We start from the raw sequence: 10,713 nt of genomic DNA, 5'->3' as shown, positions 1-10,713 counted from the left end.
GTTGAAACTATAAATTCATAATGATTAAAGATGGACATTATTGCATAAATTCAAAAGGCAACTTCTTTTTCACTTTTACTTTCTCTGAAATTGGATGATGCATCCTATAATTACTGGTGCATTACAGATTTCAGTGTCAGAGTTTTCTTCCTTCCTAGCAGTATATAAAATAATGCTACATACATCTTCACTATATTTTGTAGTTGGAGGTTTAGATTCAATGGAATACTGCATATTAAAAATATCGTTACATTATTTCCCTACCAAAATAAATAAAAATAAGTAATTTATCAAATTGCTGAAAAAAATATGTAACACACACACACATGCATGCACACAAAAATTCTCTTTTTCATAATGAGAGGCAAAGACCTGAGTTCAAGAACAAATTCAGCAGTTGGGCAGTAGCACTAACCTCAGGATCTAGGTTTTCAGAGAATGCTTTTTTCTCAGCTTCTAGTTGTCTATCATTTAGCGCCGGGAGGGGGGAAGGTGCAGAATGTGCCTCCAATTCTTCATGCCGGGCAGTTGTTTTATCTTCTCCTGGTCCATCTTTCTCCTCCCTAGGGCTGTGTGTTTTCAACATGGTCCGTGGCCGAGGTGAAGGCTTGAAGTGGCTATCTGCTTCAAGGCTACTACTGTGTTCTGCCAAAAAATAAAGTGTTTTAAGGTGAGCATACTAAAAAGTGACCATGATTTCACCTCCACCCTAGGGTGCCGCCATACTTCCCTCCTGTGCCCATGCACCTTGGTTCTCTTTCCTGGACAGTCCAGAAGAAGCCCAAACCCTTCTCTGCACAGAGCTCCAGGAAGCACAAATGAGCAATAGTTCAAAATCAATTTTTTTTCAAAGTAGCTGCCATCCTGGAAGTAACTAGTTTACTTTAGTTTAGTGAGAAGTTGACTCTTCAATTTTATGAACTCTCATAACATTCAAAAAAAATAAAAATAAAAACCAAAACACCAACCGAGCCCCAGTTTCTGCCTCTATAAGGTGAGGGGGTTCATCCATAAACCTGGACCGAGTATCTGCTGTCAGGCTCCGAACACATTACTCACATTACTGGACTTCATAATCAAGACAGTGACAATGGCCCTGTCCAAGGATTTGCAGGTGGGAGGGGAGATGATTCTAAACAAAAGAAATTTTGAGAAAGGTAAGTTCTGTGACAAGTATGAAGATAATGTGGGGACAGGGGACAGGAGTGCCACTCTCACTGGAGAGAGATGAAGAACTACACTTGTGAGCTGTCTTCTCTGAGTCCATAAAACTTCTCCACGGTTTTTAAAGTTTCGGAGTTACTATTTCCATGACTTCCAAGTTTAAAACAACAATGCAAGGCTGATATACTTCCAGCCCTCCAAATGTAAGAAAGTGTTTTATGTAAACTTTTTGCCTCAATGTTACCTGTTATACATAGTCATTTCTCCATTGTTCTACCAGTGCTTTCTTCCGACAAAACGTCAAAACTGAAGTAATCACCATCTTCCTCATTAGCTATAAATGGGCTTATAAATGCTGCTAGAAGATTCCATAGCCATACCAAGCTGGCATCACAATAAATATTTTACTGGCAATTTTAGCTGTGTTCTCAACTCTGGACAAATGCTCAAGCCGATGCTGGATTCCTCCCCATGTTTCCCTTATGTCCAAAGCATTAAGACCCCCTATTGATTCTTCTTGCTAAATCTCTCTCCAACTCCACTTCCTATGTCCCCACCAGGAGCTCCTCATTTACTCCTTCCTAGATTACTGCCTCAGAGGTATTTATAAATGCAAATCAGATTGCATCACTCTTTTCCACAAAATTCCCCAACGGCTCCCCAGCACCCAATCCTACTGAATAAAAGCTTAATTGTCTCTGAATGGTAAAAAAGCTCTCAGGGTCTTCTCCCTGGCCACCAGCACTGCCCGGTCTCCTGGCACACCCACTCTGTAGTCTGTGTTCCTGAAATACTCTGCTCACTGTTCTCTTGGGACTGCACCACAGACCCTCCTGCTACCGTACCTTTACCCAAGCTGATTCCTCTGCCTAGAATGTCCGCCTCCTGCTTCTTCTCCTGACAAATGCTTGCATGCCATTCAAGCCTCACGGTAAGAGGAATATTTATTGTATAATGCCTGCAAGAAGGTGCTGAGTCAGTTTTTTTTTCTTTTTTACTCTGATAAGAACACTTAACAAGGGATCTACCCTCTTAACAAATTTTAAGTGCCTAACACAGTATTAGCAACTAAAGGATCAGTGTTGTACAGCAGCTCTCTAGAACATTTTCATCGTGCCCGAGGAAAGCTTTATACCTGTTGAACAGTAAGTGCCCTATTTCTCTCCCCAAAGCCCTTGGCCACCACCATTCTACCTTCTCTCTGTCTGAGTTTTATCTACTTCAGATATTTCATGTTTAATCCTTGACTCTGACACTTACTGGCACTGTAACCTTACACAGTCACATAACCCCCACATGCCTCAGTTTTCCCGTCAGTAACATGAGCTAAAAATTCCTAAGGCACCTGTGGGACGTGAGTAAGAAAGTACATATAAAGAAAATGTATATGGCACAGTACCTGAGTCATGGTACTCAGTGAACATTGAAAACGCTGGTAAACTTTCCATTTTCTTTCTTTCTTTTTTTGTTTTTGGTTTGTCCATACTCCTGTTTTCTTTGGGATAATCTCTCCTTTTCTCCATCTTTGTGATTCTAGTGGATTAACAAATACCTCCTCCGTACCTCAGTGCAAAGGGTAGCTAATCACAGAACCTTCATTTCCCCTGTCCACAGCACGAGGTCAGGGGGCCAGTATTTTTTGATTTAGAATTGGAGGATATACCTTTAAGGTCACACGCAGCTGTGAGGATATGATTTGGGGGACTGCCAGTGGCATTCCTTCCTGCCAAATGAGGGGATGGCTGAGACAAAGAGACCAAATGACCAAAAAAAAAAACCATAAAAAAAAACCAAGGAAGTAGGACCAAGGGATGGAGTAACTGGGCCAGTAACAGGGGTGGAAGGCGAGAGTGAAAAGGTCTGGGAGTCAGTGAAGGAAGACAGAAGTAGAGAGAATTCAGGTGACATGAAAGTACTGTCTCTAAACTTAATCACATCTAAAGAGAGGTCTTCTGACATCATGCTCAATATGGTGATAAATTCCTCTTTCCACTGAAGTTTGAGTTGAGTCATTTGCAACCAAGACTTCTATTATTTGCAAGTTATTACTATTATTGCCATTTCCAAGAAGACTTCCCTGATTACCTCAAATAAACCTAGGTGCTTACTTTCCTTAGGTACCTTTTAAACACCTTCCCATTAAATTGTAAAGTCTTTGCTATGGTCTGAACATTTGTGTCTCCCCTTGCCCCCAAATTCTTAGGTTGAAATCTTAACCATGGAAGTGATGGTATTAGGAAGTGGGGCTTTGGGGAGGTAATTAGACCATGAAGGTGGAACTTCCATGAATGGGATTAGTGCCCTTATAAAAGAGGCTCCGGAAGGCTCCCTCACCCCTCTACCACATAAAGACACAACAAGAAGTCTGAGACCCAGAAGAGAGCTCTGTCTCATCTGACCATCCTGGTGCTGTGATCTCAGACTGCTAGCTTCCAGAACTGTGAGGAATAGGTTTCTGTTGTTTAAAAGCCATCCAGACTATGGTACTTTGATACAGTGGCCCAAATGGACTTTGACAGTCTTGGAGGATTGGTACTATGTCTTCATATTGTTGTATTCTTGGTTATCATCACAGTGCTTGTAACATAGTGAAATAAGACTATATTCACAATAAATACATGTGGAAAAACAAATTGATCTGCTTATGAGCAAATGCTAAATAATAAAATAAATAATAAAAGCATTTAGAAAAGTGCTTAATTTTCACCAGACTGTTCTAAACACTTCAAATATATAAACTCATTTATTGTCTCAAACCTCTAGTGTGGGTTCAACTATTATGCCCAATTCCCAAATAAAATGAGGAACAAAGAGGTTGTACACCCATGATCATAAACTCTAGTTTGTGGGTTTAAAGCAAGAGGACCCTGACTCCAAAGTTCATAACCTTAGTCATTTTATTTATTTATTAAAATTTTTAAAAAAATATTTTATTTATTTTTGAGAGAGAGAGAGATACAGCATGAGCAGGGGAGGGTCAGAGAGAAAGGGAGATAGAGAATCTGAAGCAAGCTCCAGGCTCTGAGCTAGCTCTCAGCACAGAGCCCAACACGGGGCTTGAACCCATGAACCATGAGATCATGACCTGAGCTGAAGCCAGACAACCAACTGAGCCACCCAGGCACCCCAGTCATTTTAATGTTAAAATAAAAACAATATACTCTGTAAAGATTACTTTCTACAATCACTGTCCATGTGACAGTTGCTTGATAAAGTGAAAGAAAGAGTCTAGTTATTGTTCTTTTTACAAAAGCCAAGCAAGAATAAAGGAAACTTTGAGGTTCTAACATTTTTATAAAGGATGAATTGCTACTTAGCACATTAAAAATATTAAGCTCTAGGCTCAGTCGGTTATGTGTGCTGACAGCTCAGAGCCTGGAGCCTGCTTCCGATTCTGTGTCTCGCCCTCTCTCTGCTCCTCCCCTGCTCATACTCTGTCTCTCTCTGTCTCTCAGTAATGAAAAAATGTTAAAAAAAATTAAAAAAAATTAAGTTCCAAATTTTGTAAGAAAAAAAAAGTCTAAAAATTTAGAGAGGGAAGAAGTTTAAACTGTAAACCACATTCTTTTTTTAATGAATGAATCATTCAGTTATTCACTTATACATTAAAATACTTATTGAATTGTATATGCCAGGCACTAACCACTGGCCTCAATTTTTTTCCTTCAATTGAAGAGCGGAGGAATAGTGACTTTAATATATTTTATACCATAATCCCACTTCTAGAAGTATTGTCAACTCAGAAAGAAAAATACACTTTTATACATTTTCAAAAGGCTTTCTTCTATAATTAAATGTAAATGATTACCTATTTTTGGTAATTATTTTTATAGTACATATAGTGGATTGCAAATGGCTAATGACTTTAAAAATAAGGTATTGCACATTTGTGTACAGTGTTTAGGATCTTGGTGCCATCTTGTGGTTCAAAGAAAGTATTTCTCTATTCATTTTAGCTTGTCTCAGGTTTTTTAAAAAAGGTATTAAGTAGGTGGATTATTGATGATTATCTACCATAAAGCTCTAATTAGATACTTCTACCTACATCAGACCAGATTTTAGCTTCTGTATGCTTATACTTTCTTATTTAACTAATGAAAAGCTTTGCAAAATTAAGACAAATAGGATAAATATAATCCATAAAAATAGATTTCTAAAGTCAGTAGGACTAGGAAACACTGTCTATTCTATCCCTCTTAAAGATTTATCATGCATATTTCCTTATTAATGGCTCCAAGAAGTTCTCTCATAAAGAAGTTACATTAAAATTTCTATGTGTTTTCAATGATATCAATGAACAAACTGTAGAATGTATTTTGGGAAATGCTGAACTACCGGATTATTTGCCAAGCTCCATTACGTTCCCTTTCTTGCCATTTTTGATGCTAGTCAGTACATTGGGAGAGTACATTTCAGCAATTTAATTCTGTTTCATTATGCCTTGTGCTTATATTTTGTAGAATTGTATAGTTTCCAAGACACACTTCAACAGATTCTCAAAATGATTCTGTGGAACAAGAAGAACAGGTGTTTATCTTCCTCCTCATAAAGACAATAAGGCTTACCCTAATTGCCAAGGTCACCTATAATTAATATACAGTGGCTTTTTTCCTGCTCTGTTCATATCTTCTTATTTGAAAGCTAATGGGCTACATCTGAAATAAAGTTCTGTCTGATGTTACCAGTGATACCTCACAGGTGAAGTATGAAATATTTATCAGTACAGTATTTAATGATACAAAGGAAATAGATTTTTATGAAGTAAGTATCAATGAGTATTTTTCCATAAAACAGGGGAAAAAGCCTAGAAGACACCAAACCCTTAATCTCCTAGGCCCCTATTTTTGTGGGGGAGCTCAGGGGCCTCAGAGAGGCTGGTTCTTGCTCCATTCCATCTTTGCATCACACTTCCCCGAGCTCAGAATTGTGGAGAAACTGCTACACTCCAACCACGCCAGGAGCTTCCCTTCAGGAAACTAAGTTTTAGTGGGGTTTCCCAGGGAAGACTGAAACTAAATAGAAATTCTCTTTTCTTCGGGGAAGTTGGAGGCTTAAGTAACAACGCCAATGACAAAACTCTCTCCCTTCAAATAAATACTCACATGTTAAAAAAAATTTTCGGGCATATGATGGCATGGGAATGATTGTTCGAAGAATTAGTTCTAGGGCTGTTGGAACTCTAATTTCTGGAGCGTAAGATGGATTAGAAAGGACTGCATTGCAGTCCCATCCCTAAAAACAAAACTCAAGTCCAAAGGCCTGGCAAAGCTCGACCTAGCTCTGGGAGCCACAGCTGTGGATGACAAGGTACTCTGTCTGGCCTTCTAAAAGGCAGCAGCATCAACACAAGACTGACATACAACTGGACGTCAAAACCATGTGTTTTGTAAATCCATTACTTTGATTTATAACGCTAAAATGACAGGGGCGCCTGGGCAGCTCGGTCAGCTAAGTGGCCAACTTCAGCTCAGGTCATGATCTCACTGTTTGTGAGTATGAGCCCTGCGTCGGGCTCTGTGCCGACAGCTCGGAGCCTGCAGCCTGCTGCAGACTCAGGGTCCCCCTCTCTCTGCCCCTCCCTTCTGTCTCTCTGTCTCTCAAAACTGAATAAAAGTTTAAAAAAATTGTTAAGTCTATTTCTTAAATATCTCCTAGATACCACATAAAGATATTTTGTGATGATCTGAAAATAAGTTTCCAAGAACTGCAATTACAGTAATCTAACAAATTACCTGAAGATGTGCTTTTGACTGGGAGAATTCTGGGTTTAGGTTTCATCTTAATTTTGTCTCTTTCAATTTCCCGCCCTTCACTTTGAGTTTCAGGCGAGCGGGCTCGCACCACGTCTTCACAACCATCAGGCGCCATGTCCTCGGCACTTTTGGCAGAGAATCCCGGCTCGTCTTTTGTCATGTCCATGTTTAATTTCTTGGTTTTCAAAAAAGACAATTTTGGGGAATTCTTTTCTTCATCATCTGATAAATGGAAATCATTCGTTTTTTTCTTATCTGAATTTTCATCTACTGAGGTGTCAGAAAAATCACCTAAGGAAACTGAGAAGTGGGAGGGAAAAAATGTTTTCAACAGTCTCTTAAAGTTGTGAAGCTTACATTAATCAAAAAGATGACTTTAAAGAGTAGTCTTTGAGTTTGGAAGATGAACTTACAACTAATATAGATGCAAGTCTGTTTTACAAACAGGTCTGCAGTTCTGAGACACTAAGACACAGCTAACTTAGGGAGTTTTTGTTGGTATATATGAAAGAAAAATTTCAATTTCATGAATTTATTCAAAACATACTTATTTAGTGTGAGGAGTGTGCTGAGCCCTACACTCGCTCTGAGAATCATCCAAAGGTTCCTCAAAATAACTGACATGGGATACTTCAGTTAGGTTTTGGACGGTAGACCTTGTATCTATAAATGACTTCATTATATAAAATCAAGAACATCGGTAAGAAGAAAAATTTTATTAGTTATTTGTTAATTATGTTTGTCCTTAAAAATTTCAGAATTACAATTTCATCCATCTCAGAGTATTCGATTTTACTATGAGAAGGATGATAAAGAATGCTAACTTAACGATATAGCAATGATTTAACTATTGTTCTGGTTATTTTTAAAGAGAATATCAAGAGCTAGTGACTGAATATAAAACACTGAGTTGCGAGGTTAGAATTATGTCTTTATACTTGAAACTTAAAATTCTAATATTTTTACATTACATAATCCAAAGAGACTAAATCGAATCATACCAGTGGTGATATGCTAGGCTTTTAAAACTGAGCCCCTATTATAGCCCAAAAATCTGATTTATAAAACGCATTGTAAAAATGATTCTGGTGTACACCAAAGTTTAGTTCCATAGGCCCTAGTTTTCAATTCACTGGAAGGTCTCATAGGGTTAATACTGTGTCCAACATGGGTTACAACTGACAGGTATTTTTTTTACCACAAACCTGCTATCGATGAATTTATATTTTCAGTATATGTGTTCAGAAATAAAGAAAGACAATCATACAACTTCTTAAAAACTATGAATGGTTTTTGATTTGTTAAAAAGATGGACATTTAAAACCAGTATTTATAGGTATTATTTTAATGTAAGTAATTGTTTTTGTAGGGCTAGGCTAAGTGCAACTAAGAAGCAAAAGGAGGACATGATTTACTTTTCCAAGTTCACACATACCAATCTCATCACTGTCGAAGTCATCGGAGTATTCAGAACTTCTTTGCCTGGCTGAGCGGGCTGTAATCGCTTTTATTAGCTCATCCTGAAATGAGATAATTAAGATCAATTTCCACCCAAACATAAAGGTCTCATATTTAGAATCAGTTCTTTAAACAAATAATGCTTGATTAATTGCTTTCAAACCCAGGTTTCATTCATATAACACATATTCCTTAGGCCATGCACCCAACCCTTCACACTCAGTTGTAACACCACCGACAACATCCCTGTCGTCATGGAGCTTACAATTAAACTGGAGGAAACAGGCAATATCAAATAAATTAGTTACAGGCTGTAATTAGGGCGGGAGAATAATAAACAAGACAGGACTCAATTTATACAGGATTTATTACACACTGGCATTTTGGAAGAAACTGGTACTTTTTGTATTAGTATATGGCAGAAATAAATGTAATCAATAAGGCAAACTTAGAAGCTGAGTTCAAAATTGTGGAGACTAGACAGAAAATTGAAATAGTATTATGTCACAACAGAAAAAAAACCCCAAACCCTTATATGCAAATTTAAAGTTGCGATATAATTTAACTTTTAAAAGCTGATGTGAAACTTTAATTTAGTAAGAACCTATTACTGACGCTAGTTTAGAAGTCTGAAAGCCACACAGAAGAGTTGGTAATACTGGAGCCCAAACATGATTATCTGCAAAATCTCCAAAGGGTGCAAGATTTACTCCTGCATTATACGGGACCATTCCTAGAATCATTTCAAGTCCACTATTACTAATACAGTGTTAACTCTGGGAAGTCACTCAAAAGAAAGATGTTTTGAAATACTTTACCTGGAAAGTAGTTCTCTTTGTGACTTTTGGACTCTTTGTGTAAGCCAAGGTTGTGCTAAAAACTTCATCAGACATAATGTTTTTCTTTCTTTTTTTTTCTTTTTAAATCCTTATAAAATGGCTAATAGGTAATGGACATAATTCAGATTCTGATGGTATCTGAAATATACAAAAAACAAATCAGACTTTTTTGCATATTTGAGAATTTCTATTACTACCCTTCAGTACTAAAAAAAAAAAAAGCCAACAAAAAAGTTACGAAAAGCATTTCATATGAACACTGAGCTAATATTCACTTAAATATGTAGAGTTCTTCTAAAAATATATAAAACTCTCACCAGCCTGTTATCAAAGAAAAATCAAACTGAAGTTATCCTCAAATAGTTTTGCAATTATTTTATCTTAAGGATGATCAAATAAATGATTACAACAGGTTAATGTGATAAAATGTTGCCAGTTAAAATACAATACACCCAAGGTACACCCAAGAGCACTAAAAAAAAAAAAGCTTGCGTACAGCTCTAGTGAATGACAAAGATCTATTGCTACTGCAATAGCGGTATTTTTGTCCAGTCGCTCTTCCCTCCCATAAAAGTGCTAATAAGGCAAGCTAAAACAAAACGAAGCTTCCGTGATAGGCAGCATTAAAATCACGGCACAAATGGGCTCGGGAACCTTTCTCGTGCTGGGAGTGAAGGCTCGGGCCTCCGCCACCCCGCCATCCCCCGCAGCGCGCGCCGGGGACCGCTCTTGCCAGGCCAGGTGGCACCCGGGTCCCCGCCGGCTCCGCACTGCACCTTGCGGACCGCCTGCCCAGCTCCCAGCACTCTACCGGCCCCTGCACACCGAGTGCGGTCCCAGTCCCCTTCCTCCGAAACCCCACGACCCGTGTTCCGTACCCACCCCAGACGATCCTGCGGTGCACTCCCCGCTACCCTAGGGACTGGGGTTGGGCTGGAGCCTCTCGCCCGGGCCTGGGCCTGCAGGCTCTCGGAGACGGTCACTGGACTGAGCAAAGAGGAGGGACTAAAAGCGGAGATGGAAAGAGGTTACTAGGAAACAGCGTCTCTGGGAGGAAGTGACTTCCTCACCGCCAGGTCTCTCGGGTACCCAACACCGTTCTTCCTCCTGACGCGTTGCTGGGGCAACCGCCCCGCCGCAGGAAATGACATCACTCCTTTGGGTTCTGGGAAAAGGGTGCTTTAACGCCTACAGTGCTACTGCTGTTGCCTAGGAGACAGGACCCTCTGGCTCCCGCCTGGAACCCAGAGCCTCGCGCTAGCCAGAGGACTGAGAGCCCTCACCTCCACCTGCAGCTTGAGTCAAAGCACATTACCGTTTTGTCAGTGAATCGGCGAATCCAAGTAGTGTACGGACAGATGGGACAGAATAGCTACATAGTGACATTTGCAGGCTAAGGAGACCAACTGCCCCCAGTTGAATCCTGGCACTCCTTCTCTATACCCGTGCGATGTCATGCAAACTACGTCCCCGTTTCCTCTTCTGGGGAAAAAAATGAA

General features: G+C 39.4%; 1 protein-coding gene across 1 annotated transcript in view; it reads right to left on the bottom strand.

The window, feature by feature from the left end:
• Positions 1 to 10,287, bottom strand: part of MAP9 (microtubule associated protein 9) — a 30,419-nt gene extending 20,132 nt beyond the window's left edge. Inside the window, exons 1-6 of the mRNA XM_029950753.1 lie at positions 10,097 to 10,287; positions 9,194 to 9,352; positions 8,353 to 8,437; positions 6,897 to 7,217; positions 416 to 645; positions 126 to 228 (exon numbers count right to left, since the gene is read on the bottom strand). Of these exons, the coding sequence (XP_029806613.1) occupies positions 126 to 228; positions 416 to 645; positions 6,897 to 7,217; positions 8,353 to 8,437; positions 9,194 to 9,268 (814 nt within the window). The 5' untranslated portion in view covers positions 9,269 to 9,352; positions 10,097 to 10,287. The remainder of the gene's footprint in view (positions 1 to 125; positions 229 to 415; positions 646 to 6,896; positions 7,218 to 8,352; positions 8,438 to 9,193; positions 9,353 to 10,096) is intronic.
• Between the last annotated feature and the right edge of the window lie 426 nt (positions 10,288 to 10,713).

Source organism: Suricata suricatta, chromosome 1 (assembly GCF_006229205.1).
Source record: "Suricata suricatta isolate VVHF042 chromosome 1, meerkat_22Aug2017_6uvM2_HiC, whole genome shotgun sequence".
Taxonomy (NCBI): domain Eukaryota; kingdom Metazoa; phylum Chordata; class Mammalia; order Carnivora; family Herpestidae; genus Suricata; species Suricata suricatta.
This window is presented reverse-complemented; position numbering and strand designations above follow the sequence as displayed.